The 21,374-nt window shown below is 39.0% G+C and overlaps 1 protein-coding gene across 1 annotated transcript in view; it reads left to right on the top strand.

The window, feature by feature from the left end:
- Positions 1 to 21,374, top strand: part of LOC131265797 (5-hydroxytryptamine receptor-like) — a 65,964-nt gene that overhangs the window by 26,951 nt on the left and 17,639 nt on the right. Inside the window, exon 2 of the mRNA XM_058268117.1 lies at positions 10,214 to 10,457. Within this exon, the coding sequence (XP_058124100.1) occupies positions 10,214 to 10,457 (244 nt within the window). The remainder of the gene's footprint in view (positions 1 to 10,213; positions 10,458 to 21,374) is intronic.

Raw genomic sequence — 21,374 nt, 5'->3', positions numbered from 1 at the left:
CCCCAGCTCCATTGGGATCCTTAGGAGAGGAAGCAGCAGAAGGTAGAAATAAAATATACAGAAGGGATAGAAGAGAACACGCCCGTAAAATGTCACGAGAATTCAATATTAAAGACATTTTTATGAGAGCATTACAATCATCCGATCCATACATTTCAACAATATCTCTGGCTAAATCGTTGAAAAATAAAAAACAAATTCCATACCCAGACGCAGTAAAAACATTCTTCGTAGATTACAGCTCCTCAAATAGTAACAGTCCCTTGCCAATTCAAACCCAAGAAGATGATGGTACAAGTTCAGAATATTCAGATAGTAGCTCTTCGTTAGGAGACGTTATGTCCGCGTTAGATGCTTTGAATATCAATTATATTCCAGATGACAATATTTTTAATGGAAGTTTGTAGTAAATTTAGTTTGTTTTATATCAAACTTTAAAAAATCTTTAAGTTAGTATAAAAAAAAAAATTAAAAAATAATGCACCCATAGAAAATTCCAAAAATATGAGGTTTTTGCAGCGCCACCTGGCGGGATTGTCCCGAAACATCATAATTTCGTGTAATATAATAGTATTACACGATATTACAATGAAAAAATTGCAAAACATTTGATTCTGAATTTTATCCCGGCAATTTGCTCTTTTCGCTCCATAGTGCGGTGGCAAAAACTAGTCTACTCCACCGCTGACGACTGATCCGCCGGGGTATTCGCTGCGTTATTGTTTCGCTCAAATTGCCATGGAAAAGTATGACGGCACGTCTATCCGTTCTGCCAGCCATCCAACGTGTAGCGCCTAAACGTGATGGATTTCTCCAAACCGCAGCTGGAGCCCTGTCTGGCGTATTGCGATTTTTATCTTCATTTGTGTCTCTTACCTTTTTCATCGTTGGTTTGTGATAAAACTTGCAGAACCCACGCCACACAGCTGGCGCTATCCCGCTGACGAAGCCTCGCCGAAACGCCGACTTGGTTACAAACGATGACACTTTCCGTTGTCGCAAGAGTTCGAGCTCCAGATGGGATGAATGTTTGCTTACGTGCTCGGGTGCAGATAAATCCTTCCGAACGGACCCCTCTTGTCTGTCACGGAATCAGAAAACAGACGATGGGATAGTATTATTCATATCCACCAGCGAAAGAATTTATATTTTTGGCTACAGCTTAGAGTCAATTTTCATTTGTCAGTTTGTTATTGTGTGAATTATTGGGTCATTTTCAATTATTTGGAAAAAAAAAAGGAAAAATAGATGATCGGAAATTCGATCGATGGTTGAAATCGTCCCTTCGACTGCCAGTATATGATTCGTCAGAGCAAACATGAAACCGTGACACTGGCGATAACATTGATTTGATTGGTTTCCGAGCCCGGGGAGATATTGTTTCAACTACCTTTGCGGAACCATGTCCGCTCCCCCTCCGGGGCCGGTTTTTCCTATTCGACCGGAAAGAAAGATAACCGCCCTGTCAGTTTCCGGCAGACGTGTCCGGTGAGTGAGGCTTCGTCAGGAAAGGCAGCAGAAATAGAAAAAAAGAAAAGAAAACCATCCTCCTCAAAAGACAGGAGAAACAAACCCCATCAAACATCGTGTCAGGCCCTTCTGGGCTTGAAAGTCAGCAAGTTTTCTGACGAACCGAACGCTGGTGGTCTGTGTCAGGGTTTTGTCGGGGTGTTTTTTTTTCTCTCCTCGACGACTTTGGGATGATCTTTCGGCCCCGTTGTCCCTTCGACCTTTTCCCTCCACGACCCCGTTCCGGATGTCGCTCGCAGGACGATAATCCATTTTGTCACGTTCTCGGTTTCGCTTTTCGTCCAGCTTGAGGTGACGGATGCTTGGGTGGGATGCGTCTTCATGCGCGGAGGGAAAGCAAAGGTGGTGAACGCAAGCCAGTCACTGTTTCCCTTCGGACGGCAGTAAATCCTTCGACTAAAATCTCTGTCTCTCCGCGTGCCAAGCTGGGGCAAGCTCTAATCCCCGGCATTATTATAACCTGGTGGACAATGGAAGAAGCAAAAGAGATGAACGCACCGAAATCTTGAAAAATCCTGCTGAATCAAGCTCGGCCGAGGATTTAAGCTTATTTGAGATTTCATTTTTCCACTCGCTACTGTCTCCTTCTTTTACATTTCGCTATGACGTTTTTTCAGCATGGAAAGCCATCGTGTTCTTTGGTTTCGTTTTCGTTTGCCTCGGGTGTAAGCTTTAAGCTGCCTCCACAATGTACTCGTGGTATGTTAAAATTTAGAGCATGCTTGCTTTAATTCTACTTTTTTTAAATCGTTTCATGCTCGAACGCTTCCGTAACACTTGGCTGTACTGCTTTAGTCAAAATCGGTCTTTGATTGCAACGTTTCGACAGTTGGAATTTTATTAATTGAGATATTTAATAGGATCTGCAATTTTATTTCAATTTACCGTTTCACTTTGTTGATTCAGAGTTTGAGAACGTATTGGAAAAATTTGTGAATTCGACAGATTTAATTCGTTTTCTTCTTCTTGGCGTAACGACCTTGTTGGTTGCTTGCCCCGTTAAGGGCTTACAAGACTTTTTACCCTATGCTCGGCTGTCGCGGACCTCCTGGATGATGCCTCCATTAATTAAACAAATAAATAAAAAAACCAAATAAGAACTCAACACAATACAACGAATGCCTTGTCCTGCATTTTATAAATGAATGTTTAAGTTTAAGTTTAAGTTTAAGTAAAGTTTAAGTATTGGGGGTGCCCATGGCGCAGCGGTAGCGCGAGGAAACACCACACCACAGGTGTGGGATCGAATCTCGAGTCTGGCACCCTCCGGTATTACGAACGGCTGACCACCGATCTATAATATGCCGTCTTTCGGTCACACAAACTCTCTTCGGAGAGAGGCCTTGTCCCACTAGGGGATGTCGTGCCACATAATAATAATAATAAAGTTTAAGTAAAAATAAAACACATACAAGATAATTCAGGCGTTATTTTTCACAACACAGTTGTGAACACACAGTTGTGAACACACAGTTACTTGAACAGTTTTATTAATTTATTATTTTTCGAAGAGTTCAATCAACTTCTGTCAGATCACTTAGCTTGAACTTGTTTCATCGTATATTTGAGGTATTTTATGTTAGGAAGATCGTGAAGTTTTGGTATAATCATTCATAAACAACATAGTTAATTGTTAAAATATTTTCGATACACACTATTAGTTACCAACTCCTTCTAATTATTGTGCAATTTGGCAATAGGGAACGTAGTGTTTTGATGCACTCATCAGAATATGTATAACCATTAATTTTGAGCATCTGGAGCGACGGAAACACTTGCGGAATCAGCAAGAAGTCTTCGACAGTTAACTGGTATACAAAGAACCGCTAGTAGAATGCATTAAAATAGAAAGATAAAGATAACAGTAGAATAATGGAATTATGGGGCCGGCTATAGTTTACCTACATCGTAACAGTCGTGGATCGAGAGTACAGTGATTTTGTGTAATGACACTCTTTTAAGCAAATCATCTGTATCCTTCTTGGTGGGATGCATGTTCTTTATACTCAACTTAAACAGATGAGGTAATCGATCGAGGTATTCCAAACCTGATATCTCGCTGATCTGAAATACAAAACAAGAAACAATTTAAAATCTTTTTTTGATTTGTACAAAAATAGGCGTGACACGCAGGTAGTACCTTCTTATATGATAACTTCAAACATTTAAGAGATAAAAGGTTATTGCAGATAAATTGAAGACATCGATCATCAACAAACTCGTCTAGATAAAGCTCAGTTAGATATGGTGCCGCCGTACATAATCCTTTGAAGAACATCAACCGATCTTTTATGCCATTTAAGTAAGTTACATACATGCTATTCACATGAAGTGTTTGCAAAGAAGGAATTGGTTTACAATCGTCAAATACGTCATGTTTTATCGTGCCATTCAATACAAGGGTCTGCAAGAGAAAAACGAAACATACTTTTACTGGCAACGAGGCTATATCCTATTTTTTATATTTTGCAACTTACATTCAAATGTTTCAGATTCGCCAATCCAAGCAACGAACGATTTTCTAATTTATACGTACGGATGGAGAGGAATGTTATTTCACGGCAATGTTCCACCAAACTGTTAATGATCGTTTGATCTATCTGCCATCCCAGTGTTGCACGTTGAAGATGTTTTGATCCAGAAATAAAACCACAACTCCCATTCAAGGTAAAGCCATCATAATTACCAAAAACACAAACCTTGATTTCTAGAAGCTTCGGAAAAACTATTTCACAAAACGAATGCATAAGTTCATCGTTCTTAAGACCTACATTCACCGATTTCAGTTGATCGCTAAAGTGCCTGTATACATTTAGAGCGCTTTCTGTATCACAATCCATCTTGATTCTCTGGAGGTTTGGAGCGATGGAACGGAAATCAATCACTGTCAATGGCGTTATGCTATTAAACCTTATTTTCCGTACAGAAAGTTGTTTTAACTCTGCCAACTGTATAAAGCCATGACACTCTTCCATATCTGCAAGCTGGATCAACGAAAGAGCCTTCAAATTTGGAACCTCCAGTAGGATGCGCTTGATTAGCGACACATTATTCCACTCTAAATCTAAGCTCACTAAAAATCTTTCGAAACGCTGTAAAATGGATATGAATTTCTCGCAAGTGTTTCTATCGCTGGCACTGAACCGAATATGGCGATACCGTCTTTGACTTTTTCTGAGTACGTTTAATGAGCCACGTTTTACATAATCGTCCTCTACATACAATCGCACGCGATCCAGTCTGCGTCCAGCAAATACCAATTGCGATCACTGGAGGCACACCAAACTGACAGTTTTTAACTCAGACACGGTTAAGTAGTCGAAAATAATCCCAAGAATCTACAAAACAAAAAAAAAGTAGTTAAAACAACGAACTGTGTTAGCATCATAAAACAAACTCACTTCTTCTGGTAAATCGCGAATTCCTATTGTTTGCTTGGTATAATTATCCATTGTGCAGAATGAAATATCGCTCAACGCTTCCAAATCGCTCCACAAGAATTACTAAATGTTTTCTCCTTTCAATCTTTCGTAAGTATCTCTTTTGACTAAAAACCCAGTCTACTACGACCAAAACTGTTGGAGGCTGGAGCAATGTACCTCTAGGTATAAATGCATGCCGGTCATACGTCATCAGCGAGATGACGCGAGCTGGAGACAGCGTGATCGTTCGGCCCTTTTCACCAGCGACACTCAAGGCGAACGCACGTACCTCTCTGCAGCCACCACTACCTATAAATATAATTATAATAAAGTACACCCACATAGAAGTACAACAAAAACTATATCAGTTTTGCTTTGCTAACGTTATTCGATCCAATGAAAGTACTATGGTATGTTGATTCGCAACTGTGGTATGCATGATCTATACAATGTTTTGTTCTAAATAAATTGTAATGATTCTCCTTGGCGTAACGACCTTGTTGGTTATTCCTGGCCTTAAGGGCTTACGAGACTTTTTTTAGCCTATGTGTACGTGGATAGTCAAGTCCTTTCGTACAGGGAAGGGTCCGTTCTCGTTTGGGATTCGAACCCACGCCGTCGAGATGTTGAACCCCGGCACTCATGGGCCGATATTTCTAACCGGCGCTACCGCTCGGCTGTCGCGGACCCCCTGGATGATGCCTCGATTGATCAAACAAATAAGTAAAAAACCCACATATCAACTCAACACAATACAAGAATGCGTTGTCCTGCATTTTATAAATGAATGTTTTATTTTACTTTCAATGAAAGAACTACAAATGTTTCCTATGTGGTTGTCTATGATCTGGTCTTAAATTTTGGGCCAGCCTTTTCGAAGTTGTATATGTTTATGTATTATTTCAAACCCGATTCTATTGGATACACCTATTAATTCCTACTCACAGTTCATGGTGGAAGGTCTTGCCATACTTTATTTAGTTAAATTGTGCTTTATAAAGTTGCTTTATTTAATATGACGCACAGTTAACGATTCGAGGTTTCTTTACGCCGCTATCCGTTTGAGAAATAAAACGGTCACCCTAGTGTGGGATCTTGATGATTAAGATTCCATTTAAGAAACATAACAAATCAAATTAGTCAAAAGAGGGAATCGATTTCTTAGATCGAATTATTAAATTTGTGAAAACAGATTGATTGGGTATGGGTATTTGTGAAAATACAAGTTAAATTGAGCAGGATATGTTTCCCGCTGATTGAAAGAATGAATGAAAGAAAATGTGAATCCAATAAACAGTATTGAGTATAAGGAATTGCAAGCTAAACAAACTAATCTAGAGATAGTGATCCATGTATTGTATAAAGAATCTTCGAGGTGCTCCAAACTAAGTAAAGTTTAAGTAAAAATAAAACACATACAAGATACTTCAGGCGTTAGCCCCTTGAACAGGTTTATTAATCATGCATAAACAACATAGTTAATTGTTAAAATATTTTCGATACACACTATTAGTTAACAACTTCTTCTAATTATTGTGCAATTTGGCAATCGGGAACGTAGCGTTTTGATGCACTCATTCGAACTATATCTATAACCAGTAATTTTGAGCATCTTTAGTGACGGAAACAGTTGCGGAATCAGCAAGAAGTCATCGACAGTCCACTGGTATGGGAAGTACAGCTAGTAGAGCAAATTAAAATAAAAAGAGAAAAGTTACAGAAGAAGAATGGAATTATGGGGCCGGCTATAGTTTTCCTACCTCGTCCCAGTTGTGAATCGAGAGTACACTGATTTTGTGTAATGGTATTATTTTAAGCAAACCATCATCATATTTCGTGGATAGATTCATGTTCTTTATACTCAACTTAAATAGATGAGGTAATCGATCGAGGTATTCCAAACCTGATATCTCGCTGAACTGAAATACAACACAAGAAATAATTTAAAATCTGTTTTTGATTTGTACGAAAATAGACGTGACACGCAGTTCAGTACCTGAACATTAGACAACTTCAACCATTTAAGAGATAAAAGGTTATTGCAGATAACTTGAAGCCATCGATCATCTACAAAGTTTATACATAGCTTAGTGAGATGCGGTGCCGCTCTACATAATCCTTTGAAGAACATCAACCGATCTTTTATACCATGTAAGTAAGACACATAAAGTGCTTGCAAACAAGGAATCGGTTTACAATCGTCAAATACCTCATGCCATATCATACCATTCAATACAAGGGTCTGCAAGAGAAAAACGAAACATACTTTTACTGTCAACGAGCCTATTCCCAATTTTTTAAAAAATATTCTGCAACTCACATTCAAATGTGTCAGATTCGCCAATCCAAGCAACGAACGATTTTCTAATATATCCGTACGGATGGAGAGGTATGTTATTTTACGGCAATGTTCCACCAAACTATCAATGATCGTTTGAGCTATCCGACATTTCAGTGCTACACGTTGAAGATGTTTCGCTCCAGCAATAAAACCACAGCTCCCATTTAAGATAAAGTCTTCAACAGCATCCGAACAAACAACCTTGATTTCTAGAAGCTTCGGAAAAACTATTTCACAAAACGAATACGTAAGTTCATTGTTATAAAGACCTACATTCACCGATTTCAGTTGATCGCTGAAGTGCCTGTATACGATCAGAGCGCTTTCTGTATCACAATCCATCCCGATTCTCTGGAGGTTTGGAGCGATGGAACGGAAATCAAACGCAGTCAATAGCGTTAAGCTATTGAACTCTATTTCCAGTGCAGAAAGTTGTTTTAACTCCGGCAACTGTCTGAAGCCATGATTGTGTGTACGCTCTTCCATATCTTCAGGCTCGATCAACGAAAGAGCCTTCAAATTTGGAACCTCAAGCAAGATGCGTTTGATTAGCGACACTTTGTTGCAGCGGTCTACTTCTAAGCTCACTAAAAATCTTTCGAAACGCTGTAGAATGGGTACGAATTCCTCGCAAGTGTTTCGATCGCTGGCACTGAACCGAATATGGCGATACCGTCTTTGACTTTTTCTGAGTACGATTAATGAGCCACGTTTTACATAATCGTTCTCTACATAAAATCGCACGCGATTCAGTCTGCGTCCAGAAAATACCAAGTGCGACCATTGGAGGCACACCAAGCTGGCATATTTTAACCAAGTCAAGGACAAGTAGTCGAAAATAATTCCAAGAATCTAGAAAACAAATACAAAAGTATTTAAGACAACGCTGTGTTATTATCATAAAATAAACTCACTTCTTCTGGTAAATCGCGAATTCCTATTGTTTGCTTGGTAGAATCATCCATTGTGCAGAATGAAATATCGCTCAACGCTTCCAAATCGCTCCACAAGAATTACTGGATGTTTGCTGCTTTCAATCTTTCGTAAGTATCTCTTTTGACTAAAAATCCAGTGTACTACGACCAACACTATATCAGTTTTGCGTTGCTAACGTTATTCGATCCAATGAAAGTACTATGGTATGTTGATTCGCAACTGTGGTATGCATGATCTATACCAGGGGTCGGCAAAGTGCGGCCCGCGGGCCAAATCCGGCCCGCCAAATGATTTTATCCGGCCCGTAAGAATATTTAGGTGCTTCATACTAAAAACCCATTCCAATTTTTATAGGATTTGTTCACGATGTCAGGTTTATTTTCTTCCTAAAAATGAAGATGATAATTGTTTAACGTGGTATTCCTGGCCTTAAGGGCTTACGAGACTTTTTACCCTATGTGTACGTGGATAGTCAAGCCTTCTCGTACAGGGGAGTGTATCTCTTTCTCGGTTGCGATTCGAACCCACGCCGTCGAGGTGGTGAGAACCCCGTCGGCGCTTATGGGCCGATTTTCTGGCCGGCGCTACCGCTCGGCTGTCGCGGACTCCGCGGAAATTTGATTAATTAAGACAATTAAAGATTCCAGTGAAAACGACACGAGCAACATTCATCATTGTTGTGAACAACGATTTTTCAAACGAATCATTTTGATTTAATTCTAGTTTTTGTTTTGTACGCATTGTAATACATTAGTGAACTTCTTCCATGTGCGCTTGGTTTGCAGGACTTATTTTTTTTTAAATCAACAGTGAACGTTTAAATCATTAGTCAAAAGATGCATTTCTATGGAGTGTTGAAAAATGTTTTAGCTAGAACTTTAAACAACCAATTATCTTGTCGAAACATAATCAATAGGATATGTTTGTGTATGTTGCTGTTTAATCATATTAGATGCATCAACATATTTTGAAAATGTATTTTCCATTTACTTTCCTTTCCTACGTTAATCAAAATTTTAGAATGAGTTTAAAAACTGTTTAAATTACTAAGCACTAACACTTGCTTTAAAACCATTTCAAAATAATGCATAAAAAGAACGCTTCAGATTCATTTTTGAATAACAAAAAACGTGAGTAACGATATTCTTCAAATTATTCTCTACAATTCTTGAAAATATAGGCCAGGTTATTTTTCATTCATGCTTTCAAATTTTTCTTGTTAAAAACACTTTAAAAAGTCAGGTATTCGATAAAAAAGATTCACAGAACGAGGAATTACTAACGATGTCCAAAAACGATGGTCCGATGGAGGCGCCTGGTTGTTCACGCTACTTGAAAATGTCATAGGTTTTGTTGTTTTTTAACTAAATATGAATTTTTAATCAAATAATGTACAAATTTGACCACTTTAAAAATTGGCAGACTAGCTACTTAAATTGGCCAATATTTTACAAATCTGTCGCGGTCATGAACTTCCGATGGAGGCGCCTGGTTGTTCACGCTACTGGCAAATTTCATAGTTTTTGTTGTTTTTTAACTATACATTGGTTTTTTAAACAAATTATAGACACGTTTGTCCACTTTTAAATTTTTGAGACTTCTTCTTAAATTGGCCAATATGTTATAAATCTGTCGCGGTCATGAACCTCCGATGGAGGCGCCTGGTTGTTCACGCTACTGGGAAATTACAGAGAGTTCTTATTATTTCAAACATGAATTTTTACACAAAGATTGTACACATTTATCCATTTTCAAAATTTTAAGACTTCTACTTAAATTGGTCAATACTGTCCAAGTCTACCGCGAACATGAACCAATAGTAACATCTGGGTAAACGGGTGGAAAATTGATCGTAAGAGTTGTCTGCATTATATTCGGGTTCATACTCACGCCAGAAAACACCTACTTCACGATAAAGTAACACTAGCCACATCCGAGACACAATGACGTTCATCTCTCCCTTCGTTGCTTACCCGTTTCGCAGGCAACGTCTTTGTGATAGCGGCCATCCTGCTCGAGCGCAACCTGCAGAGCGTCGCCAACCACCTGATACTGTCGCTGGCCGTCGCGGATCTGCTCGTCGCCTGCCTGGTGATGCCGCTCGGGGCCGTCTACGAGGTGTCGAAGGAGTGGCGGCTCGGGGCGGACCTGTGCGACATGTGGACCTCCAGCGATGTCCTGTGCTGCACCGCCTCCATACTGCATCTTGTCGCCATCGCGCTCGACCGGTAAGTGCTTTTCGCCGTAATTCGATTGCAGCGGATGGTGTGTCCGCTTCCAACATGTGTCGCTGCCGATTGACCTTTCCACGGTGGTATAGTGCAAGGCTAAAAAGAGCTTTTTCGTGCTTCGCTTCCTCTCACTCTCCCTCCCCCTGATAAGTTTGCGTCTTTAAAATACTTCATACCTATTTTAAGAAAAAAGTCAAACCGGAAGCAAGTGAAGAAAAGGAAGTTAGCGAATTTATTCGTTGCATAAACAACCTATGTCAATGTTTTTAGAGTATTCTCCAACAAAAGGGAAAAGGAAACAGTATAATTCAATATTTTCAAACAGCGCCAAAAAGGTTATTCCATCGAACACCTTTCTACATACAACACGATAAAAGTAAACATGTAAAAAAGTTCTTAACATTCAGCCCGTAACCTGAGAGCCTTTTTTATTTCGTTCACACTTTTCCGAGCTGTTTATTTAGCTACAGCCCTCCACGCCCACTCCTTACGTCGTCTTGGAGTGTAACACTCGAAAGATGAAAACCTTTTCATACCAAGATCATCTTCAACGCTGGCGTTTACCTGCACGTGTCTTTTGGAAGGTAGCAACCCAACCATCGATCTCGAGGGGGCTTCGAAGATTGACAGGTGGAAAAATGATTTTTATTAACATATGCAGAACCAAGGTCTCCGCACAACTAGAGCGGGGGTTTTTCTTTTATCCATCATCCGGCTCCATCAATTTTTTTACTCCAGCCAACACCTGAGTAGTCTCTTTTATCAATTCGGAGCCAGAAAAAAGGGTAAAGTTCTTCGGGGACTTAGACCCAATCCATCATCTCCGACCATCTCGTTCGGAGGAAACTTCGGTAGAACTTCCGAGCAGTTGGTGGGAAAATGATAATCTTCCCGGTCACCTCGGTTATTGGCTTCGGACTCCGATAGGGTCGTCCCGATGGGCGAAAGGAACCGGTATCTTGTCTGCCGTGTGTAGTACCGTCTTCAGGTTTGAATGGTTTATGGTAATCCGGGTATGCCATCAAGCTTACCTCTCTGGAACATAAATGGTTGGTTATCGAGACGATGGTCTACCGAATTCACAAAAAATTAAACAAAAATCCTCATGTCTCTCGTGTACCCTACATTTCTTTAACCATCCCGGCGGATTGGTTCAATCTTATGTGAAACCGGCCGGGGAGACTTTGGTGCGCGCTCAGAAAGCTAGGCAAACAGTTGGCCCAAACTCTTGGCACGTCCGAGACCCGTTGCTTTGAAGCGCTTCCATCTTTTAAATTTTCCTCTCACATCCACGGAAACTCCTCTCGATAGCCGGAGTCATCGGAGAAGGTACATCGGGTTCGGGCTCTTTTGAAGTGCTGAATGGCCTCTCGAAGGACTAGCCCCGTTACCTGTAGTAGGAAATGAATTTCCAACCTAGTTCTAAGGGGCAAATCTACGCTGCGCTGCTAACGAAGCGCAATCGATGTACGAAACTCACTTGGAATTGATTACGGAAAGTGATTTGCATTTTGCAGAGCGCTCACTTCATCGCCGTCTCGGAGGAGTTGCACGAGGCGGAGGTGTTCTCTGCCATTTGCATTTTCTTGTTTTGAAGAAGCATTTCTACGGATGGGAACTTTACAACGTTCTGTACAATTATGCAGATGGAATTACTCAATGCGAAAGAGAAATGCTACCGTTGGGCGCTGGGCGGAGTTATCTGCGCAATGGTTGAGTGTTATTCAATAAGAGAGATATTAATTCACGTGGATTTCACCATAACAATTAGCTATCACAAGTGGCACAACAATGAGGTGCACTCAATACATAAAACGATTCAATTGACGGTTTCATCTGAGCAATGATTGAGCTGAATGCAATAATATTGTTTTTAATTAACGTGCATTTTACCATAATTTTAAGCAATCGAAAGAGGAACAACAGTTAACTTAGAGTTACACAGTTAACCATAAGAGTTAACAACAATTAATCATTAGAAGCACTATAAACAAGGTAATAGTACCTGATAAAAGCTCATTGAATAAATATTTTTAAGTTTGAGCTAATTTAGAATTCTGATTGTATATTTAAAATCTTTTGTAAACTGCTTCTATGATCAATACCTAATTTATTTGAGGATAGATAAATTGATTTAAAGCCTTAGTTAAAAGATACTTTATAGTACACACGCTCTTTTTGCCTATAATATTATTAGGAACATTGGATGGAAATTTAATTGTCAAGAACTTGTCGAATAACTCTTCATTGTAAAGCTTTGAGGCCATCGTTTTGTTGGTGTCGGTGAAAGATTAGGTTCAAATATAAACTAAGTGTGCCGAGTAAGAAACAAGCTTCATTTGCTATAAAGTTTCTAGTATTTGATGATTAGTTGAAGCAAATGAAGTTGCAAACAGGCCAAATCACGCTTTAAAACCCTAAATTTCAACAAACTACCTTTGACAATGTATTTGATTCCCAAATTTCCAAGTTATTGTTCCAATTTTCTCAATCAAAGCTTATAAACGCTTAGTAAGAAGAGTTTTTTTTATTTTTCGCTAGTAAACAAATACTATGGTTTTATAGCAAGGAGAAACAACTAGGGGAAGTGAGTGTATTGCCTTAAATGATTTTTAAAATAATGAAGTGAACAGCTCTGGCAATATAAAGTATTTAAGTACTTTCTAATAAATTTTAGTTTATGCCCCTGCTGTCAAGAAAAGTAACAGTTTCTAGCTCTATCAAATTGGAACGGCAAACTTGTCGGCATCTAGCTTCAGTTAGCTCACGAACTCACCTTTCCCAGCGTTTGCCTCACCTTCGGTAATCATAATGGCAAGGTAGAAAAGTTCCCCCTAATATCATAATCCTCCACTCGGTCTCCCCGCTCTCCCATTTCCTCAACCCTCCCTACAAGGCTCACGTCATAACTTTCTCAAAAACCGTTGCCTTATGGTAGCAATTAAATTATCTTCTTCGCGTACTATAAAAGCATTATTTTTTCTCACTACATCCGCTCGCTAGTGATTAATTGCATTCGTCGCCTTGTTGGCGGATAAAAAAAAACCCATAACAAAATGGCCACGTTGAAATGGGGGTTTTGCAGTGCCTTCAGCATAATGCTCTTTCCCGGTCGCTTTTGCCGTTGCCACTCGACGTTCCACTCCGGGGGGACTTTGGGTCGGAAAGCTGTCTTGAAAAATGGGTGCGAACTACTGTTAATAGCACACGGTTCGGCTAATGGGTTTTTCCGGCACCGGTGTATGGTTTAGCTAGTTTTATCCTTTCCAGCCGTCCACGCCGCTTCGGTTGCCCGGGGAGTAAGGAAAGCTTGATGCCATACTCGAACGCACCGTGCTACGGGATCTCGCAGTAAAGAGCGTGGCTTATATGGCAGCAATAAAGGGGATGTATTCTTTTATTTTCCTTAAAATAAAATACAAATCCAAAGGCACGAGATCGGGGTTGGTTTTCAATAATTTATGTACATTTTAATTGTACCTGTTGGTGGTTTGAATTTGTAAATTAAGCTATTTGTTTGTCAAAACAGCTGTACGAGCAATTTATCCATGAGTAACATGGGAAAAGTTTGTGCCCGAGGTTGTTCAAAACGGGAAAAAGCGTGTTTTAAGCTAAAACAAGAATCAAATATGGCAACGGATGCAAAGAACACACTCTCGCTCCCTTGTTGCCTTGTTCTTCTCCGCCGGGGAGCCATTTTCCAGCCCAAGACGAAGAATGCCGCCCCAAGTGTGTGCAAGCACATGTGAACCATAAGTTTAAACATGTGTTCTTTTGAATGGAAAAACTTGTCCGTTCAAGCGAAAAATGGTGCTCTCGAGATGAAGGACCGAGAGGAAAACCGTTCCGCGTAGCCACGGTCGGGGCGGAGGAAAAATCGGAGAGGAATCTTTTGTTATGTTTTCACCCAGCCCATCCCTGTGGGTGGGAAGATTTTCCGGGTGCTGAAGTTGTCTGAATCGGTTTCCCAAATTTGCAATGAAATTAGGCCTTCAACTTGTTTAGTCACCATGCAGGCGGCCTTATGAAGGCATGGAAAACTTTGCTCGGACGACAAACGTAAAATCCGAGCAACATCTCGGCCGGTACAGACAAGAAAGAGGCCGGGTTTTCCCTTTTTTCCCTACGGCTGATGGAGTTAGGCATGTAGGCAAAAGTTCTTTCCGCCTGGCCACCGAAAGTCAGCTGCTATCAGTTGGGTTTGGTTTTTAATGAAAACGGTCAAAACGGTGCGACTTGTTTTTCTCTTTTTCCCCCTTTTTCGCTACACACGCACACGCAAGCAGAAGAAAATACAAACAAAAACTCGCAACGAAAACGGATACACGGAAAAGTTCTCAACGAAAATGAACAGGGTGTGCGTGCGTGAATTTAGCGTGGAGAAGTTAATCAGATTAGGCGAAAAACTTTAGCCCAAATTTGCCTCCCCGAGCTCGTCTTTGATGGCTCGGGCTCCTACAACCGAAAGCCGTTAGCGAAAATGTGTCCGAACATCGACCCCTAGGGGCCCCTCGAAGGAGTTACGGGGGCGGAACAGTGAGCCACGGGCAGATTAGATGAAATGTTTCAATATCACACCGTCGGATGGACGCTTAAGGGCCGGGAAAGTTCTTCCTAGCGGCCACAGCAAGTGGGAGTATCTTTGCACAGTGTAGCATCCTGGCAAACACACATACTCTGCCACACGTCGTTCGTATCCGTGTTGATGGCCGAAAAGTTCTGCACCAGGAGAGTGATCCATTTGTAGAGCCAATTATATGCCGGCCACGTTAAGCGCGCGGACATTAAGTGAATTGGAAAGCAGATTAGAAAAAAAATAACTCTAATTCATTATTTTGCGATGCATTATATTTTATCAACGCTCACAAGTACACTTTGAAAATAAACATCCGGGATCGTAAGATAATTGATGACAACTTGCGATGGAAACTGGTTAAAATATATAAAACTTTTGTATGCTGTATAAAAATAGCAAAGCATTAGAGAAAATTATCAAAGCATTGTTAAACATTGTCTCGTCTACATCTTCTCTATATCTATAAAAAGGAATGTTCGAATTCCATTCACGAGAAACATATGCTCATTTTAACTTGTGTTTTCAAAAATACCCATTAATTAATTTATTTTCAAAAATTTAATAATGCGATCTATGAATATGATTCACACTTTTGAACAGTTTGGTTTGTTACATTTCTTAAATGAAATCTTAATCATCAAGATCCCACACTATGGTGACCGTTTGATTTCTCAAACGGATAGTGGCGTAAAGAAACCTCACATCGTTAACTTTGTGTCATATTAAATAAAGCAACTTAATAAAGCACAATTTAACTAAATAAAGTATGGCAAGACCTTCCACCATGAACTCTATGCAGGAATTAATAGGTGTATCCAATAGAATCGGGTTTGAAATAGAACATAAACAAGTAAACCCCCGAAAAGGCGTGCTCAAAATTTGAGACAAGATCATAGGCAGGCACGTAGAAATCATTTGTAGTTCTTTCAGTGATAATAAGATAAAACATTCGTTTATCAAATGAAGGACGTACTGCCATCCAGCTGTAGAATAGAAAGTGGAAATTATTTAGAACATAACATTGAATAGATCATGCATACCACAGTTGCGAATCAACATACCATAGTACTTTCTTTGGATCGAACAACGTTAGCAACGCAAAACTGATATAGTTTTGGTCGTAGTAGACTGGGTTTTTAGTCAAAAGAGATACTTACGAAAGATTGAAAGGAGAAAATATCTAGTAATTCTTGTGTAGCGATTTTGAAGCGTTGAGCGATATTTCATTCAACACAATGGATAATTCTAATAAGCAAACGATGGGAATCACAGGTCGTTGTTTTAAATAGCTTATTTTGTTTTCTAGATTCTTGGAATCATTTTCGACTACTTGACCGTGTCTGAGTTAAAAAATGCCAGTTTGGTGTGTTTCCAATGGTCCCACTTGGTATTTTCTGGACGCAGACTGGATCGCGTGCGCTTTGATATAGACAACAATAATGTAAAACGTGGCGCGATAAACGTTCTTCGAGAAACTCAACGACGGTATCGCCATATTCGGCTCATTGCCAGCGATAGAGGCACTTGGGAGAAATTCGTACCCATTCTACAGCGTTTCGAAAGTTTTTTAGTGAGCTTAAAATTAGACCGCTGCAACGAAGTGTCGCTAATCAAGCGCATCCTGCTTGAGGTTCCAAATTTGAAGGCTCTTTCGTTGAACCAGCTTGAAGATATGGAAGAGTGTCATGGCTTTATACAGTTGCCGGAGTTAAAACAACTTTCTGCTCTTGAAATATGGTTTCCCTACTCGACAGTGATTGATTTCCGTACCATCGCTCCAAACCTCCAGGCAATCCATACGGTTTGTGAAACAGAAAGCACTCTAAACTTATACAGGCACTTCAGCGATCAACTGAAATCGGTGGATGTAGTTCTTTACAACAATGAACTTACGTATTCGTTTTGTGAAATAGTTTTTCCGAAGCTTCTAGAAATCAAGGTTATTGCTTTTGGTTTTTCAAATGACTGCATGGTGAATGCGAATTGTGGTTTTATTTCTGGATCAAAACATCTTCAACGTGTAACACTGGAATGTGAGATAGCTCAAACGGTTATTAACAGTTTGGTGGAACATTGCCGTGAACTAACATTCCTCTCCATCCGTACGGGAGAACTTAAAAATCGTTCGTTGCTTGGATTGGCGAATCTGAAACATTTGAATGTAAGTTGCAAAATATTCAAAAAAAAAATAGGAAAATAACCTCGTTGAGAGTAAAATTATGTTTCATTTTTCTCTTGCAGACCCTTGAATTGCATGGCATGATAAAACATTACGTATTTGACGATTGTAAGCCAATTCCTTCTTTGCAAGCACTTCAAGTGAATAGCATATATGGCATACCAGATCAGTTGTTCTTCAAAGGATTACCTAAAACGATGCCATATCTAAGTAAACTATGTATAAACAAGGTTGTTGATGATCAATGTCTTCAAGTTATCTGCAATAACCTTTTATCTCTTAAATGTTTGAAGTTATCTAATGTTCAGGTACTGAACTGCGTGTCACGTCTATTTTCGTACAAATCAAAAACAGATTTTAAATTATTTCTTGTGTTGTATTTCAGTTCAGCGAGATATCAGGTATGGAATATCTCGATCGATTACCTCATCTGTTTAAGTTGAGTTTAATTAACATGTATCTCTCCAAGAAACATACTGATGGTTCGCTTAAAATATTGCCATTACACAAAATCAGTGTACTCTCGATTCACAACTGGGACGAGGTAGGAAAACTATAGCCGGCCTAATCATTGCATTACTCTACTTTTATCTTTCTATTTTAATGCATTCTGCTTGCAGGATTCTGCATACTATTGGACTTTCCATGACTTCTTGCTGATTCCGCAACTGTTTCCGTCACTCAAGATGCTCAAAATTAATGGGTATGGATTTAGTTTAGATGAGTGCATCAAAACACTACGTTCCCTATTGCCAAATTGCACAATAATTAGAAGAAGTTATTAACTAATAGTGTCTATCGTGTGTCTAACTAAAATATTTTTTACAATTAACTATGTTGTTTATGCATGATTATACCAAAACTTTACGATCTTTCTAACATGAAATACCTGAAATATACGATGAAACAAGTTCAAGCCTGGCAGAAGTTGATTGAACTCTTCGAAAAATAATAAATTAATAAAACTGTTCAATGAGGAGGTGTGGAAAAAAATAACGCCTGAAGTATCTTGTATGTGTTTTATTTTTACTTAAGCTTTACCTAAATTGGAGCACCTCGAAGATTCTTTGTACAATGTCTGAACCAACCCACCAACCCAGTGGTGAGCAAAATCAGTGTTCAAATTGAGCAGAATTTTGTTACGGGAAAGTTTTCGGGATTTTCTTGGTCAATGAAAGTTCTTTTGTTTTTGCAAGTTCTTTTTGTGTACGTGTAGGATCTTTATCGAATATCGCCCATTTTTTCTAAATCCTCAAATGGTTAAGGCCGTTCAAACATTCTTCGTCCTCAAAATTACCGTTTTTAAACCGTGCAAACCACTTCCTGCTAGATGATTCAGCTACGGCATGTTTACCATAATCATCCATTAATGTACGACGATTTTCGGCAGCAACATCTCATTATTTCGGTATAAACTAAACCATTTCTGGAGCTCCCAGAAAAAAATGTTTTATCCACTTTAGAAAAATAGCAGATTGCAGAAAAGAAAGCCACTTTTGGCTCTTCTAGCACGACCTCCAGATGACAGCGCGACGTCGCCTGACAGACGCTGAACTCCATACAAAAAAAAAAAAACCTAGCGGGATTCCTCCTTTGAACACATTTTTCCTTCCACACTAGCGGTTTATTTTAGAGAAATTATTATCATATCATGTTGTTTAAGATTTGTTCCTTTTTGTGAGATTCCTATTATAATTAATAAAATTCTTCCAATTTTAACATTTTAAACCCAGTTCAATTAACGAAAACGAAAACGAGCATGTACGATCTCCACACTTCTTGACGAAAAAACAGCACATTATGAAAATGCAGTAAAAATCTTTCCTTATGTTGCACAGATCTAAGAATGTCTAGTACGTTCTGTAGTTTTCACGTAAAACAATAGTTGTAATTAGCAATTTTGAAGTTTTTTCACTATCAACGAAACTCCGGACACTCAATTCGTATTCATCAAAGGTTATACAGCAGGGTTTATACAGCACGAGGGAAAAAATCAAATATCAACCATTTGAACTACGCCACAATAGTCATTATTAAATTAAACCTCCTACAACAAATATTCATATCCCTTACAATAAAAGTTATGTTCAGAGCTGAATGTGATTTAAATAAAAATTTTTTGGAAAGGGTGAAAACTTTCAAATAAGCACAAAAATATACGAAAAGAGTTATAAATATAACTCTTTTTCCCACCCCTTCTTAACCGAACATCGCCGGAGTTACAAGTTAGTATATTATACATATTATATCGTTGATTCAAACTCTGGAAACAAAATAAATAAAGCGGAAACACTAGCAGTTGTATTGCACGAGGAAGACCATTCCTCCGAAACGACCCTATCGATCATAATTGGAACGTTTAAATGCAACCGAGTTCATCGCTACTCGTAATGGCACGTTCGAACAATATATCATCACTTCGGAATGGTGATGCACAGATGTGCACAAGCATCTGCACTGATTGCACCGGTGATTGTCCTGGAGCATCCTATCAGATTCGGGTATGAAATGTTCCCTATTTACACGCCGTCGTTCTCTCACTCTGCGGGAAGGGAAGGGTTGCATCCGTCGATGATTGCAATCGCCACTTGTTGTCGTTATGCAGTTCCATTAGTTGCATCGAACGGAAAGAAACCCCCGAGGGCGTTGCAAAAGGTGTTGAATTTATGCAATCGCCAAGTTGGTTCTCGTTTGCATACAAGACAGGCTTCCCGCCGGAAAACAGCACTCCCTCCACCGACGTTACCTTGCCGCTTTACCCTGTATGTATGTAAGTGTCACAGTTGCATTGTAACCATCATTCCGGGTCAGGGCGAGTCGTTTTTCTATTAGAGACTATCGGACTTGTTTCATGAGAGTTCCTTCCTCATAATGAATTCAAAGAAAGTGCACCATTCGCATGAATATAAGGTAATGGTAACGGGTTGTAGGGAATGGTTGAAGAAAAGGAAAGAGGGCATTGTTAAACAATGGTCCAGCGTCTCGAATCATTATTAATTACTTAAGGTGCATGGAATCACAAATGTTTCTGTTCATATTAAAGTACCTCTAGTCACTTTGTTTTGATAGTTTTCATATATTTTATGTAGTAATGTTAGTGCTTGAAATTAAAAAACTTTTTTACCGGTTAACTCTTTATTACAAAATTTTATAAAAATATGTAAAACGATCATATGCTCACTGAATATAGTGTGTAGATATTGTTTGAAGAATTGAAACAATAGAATTGTTTGAAGAATTGAATTGAAGAAGAAGATATTCTTTTAATCAATTTAACAAACTTACTCCACGACGAAGTTCGGAATGTATACATTTTAATGAACTACAATATGATAACATTTTATAATTTTTATAGCAAATATTTCACTAATAAATGTAAATTTCGATTTCATACTGTTAAAAAAAATCTCACGTTAAGTAGTAAAAAAATAGTTGCAGGTTTTTACTTTGATTTTTCCGTACTTAAATTTGAAAAGATTTATCTTGTATGGTAATGTAACTGTTTGAAATTTTTATAAATAATTTTCTACCAGATAACTCTATATGAAATAACAATATATGTAAAATGTCCATATGCTCAAGTATGAATTCAATGCGAAATTTGAAATGTACAAATGTAAATGAACTTTAAGTATTACAACGATAGATATCTTTTTTCTGTAAATATTGTATTAATTTGTAATTGTTAATGTAAACATCGATTTAATACTATTAAAAAGAGCACAAAATAAGTAGTAAATAATTAATTGATGGTTTTTACTAAAATTTATCTCGTGTGTATATGTGTGTGTGTATTTTTTCTGCATCAAATACCATCTGCAACTTTAGATAAAACCTTCTCTTGTAGATTTTCCTCTCTGTGATTGAGTGTTTAAAATGCCATAACACAACCGTTCGTAGGGGGAAAGTGTTTGACTAACATTTGTTGAGCAAAGCTCGCTGACGCGTTGTGTAGGAAGCAAATTGCAAATTTTCCTACGCGTTCCACAACCTCCCCTGTCCCCACACCGACTGAACAAATCCAGCGACGCTGGAGAAATCCTTTTCCTAGCCGACCACAACCACGTACGACAGATTATGGAAAAGGATAAACATTTCCCAGCCGAGGATGGATGCTCGGGTGGATGTCGAAGCGCAAGCAACAGCATTTTCCCAGCAC

The sequence above is a fragment of the Anopheles coustani genome, chromosome 3 (genome assembly GCF_943734705.1).
Source record: "Anopheles coustani chromosome 3, idAnoCousDA_361_x.2, whole genome shotgun sequence".
Taxonomy (NCBI): domain Eukaryota; kingdom Metazoa; phylum Arthropoda; class Insecta; order Diptera; family Culicidae; genus Anopheles; species Anopheles coustani.
Note: the sequence above shows the minus strand (reverse complement) of the source record. Positions and strands in the feature narration are given on the sequence as shown.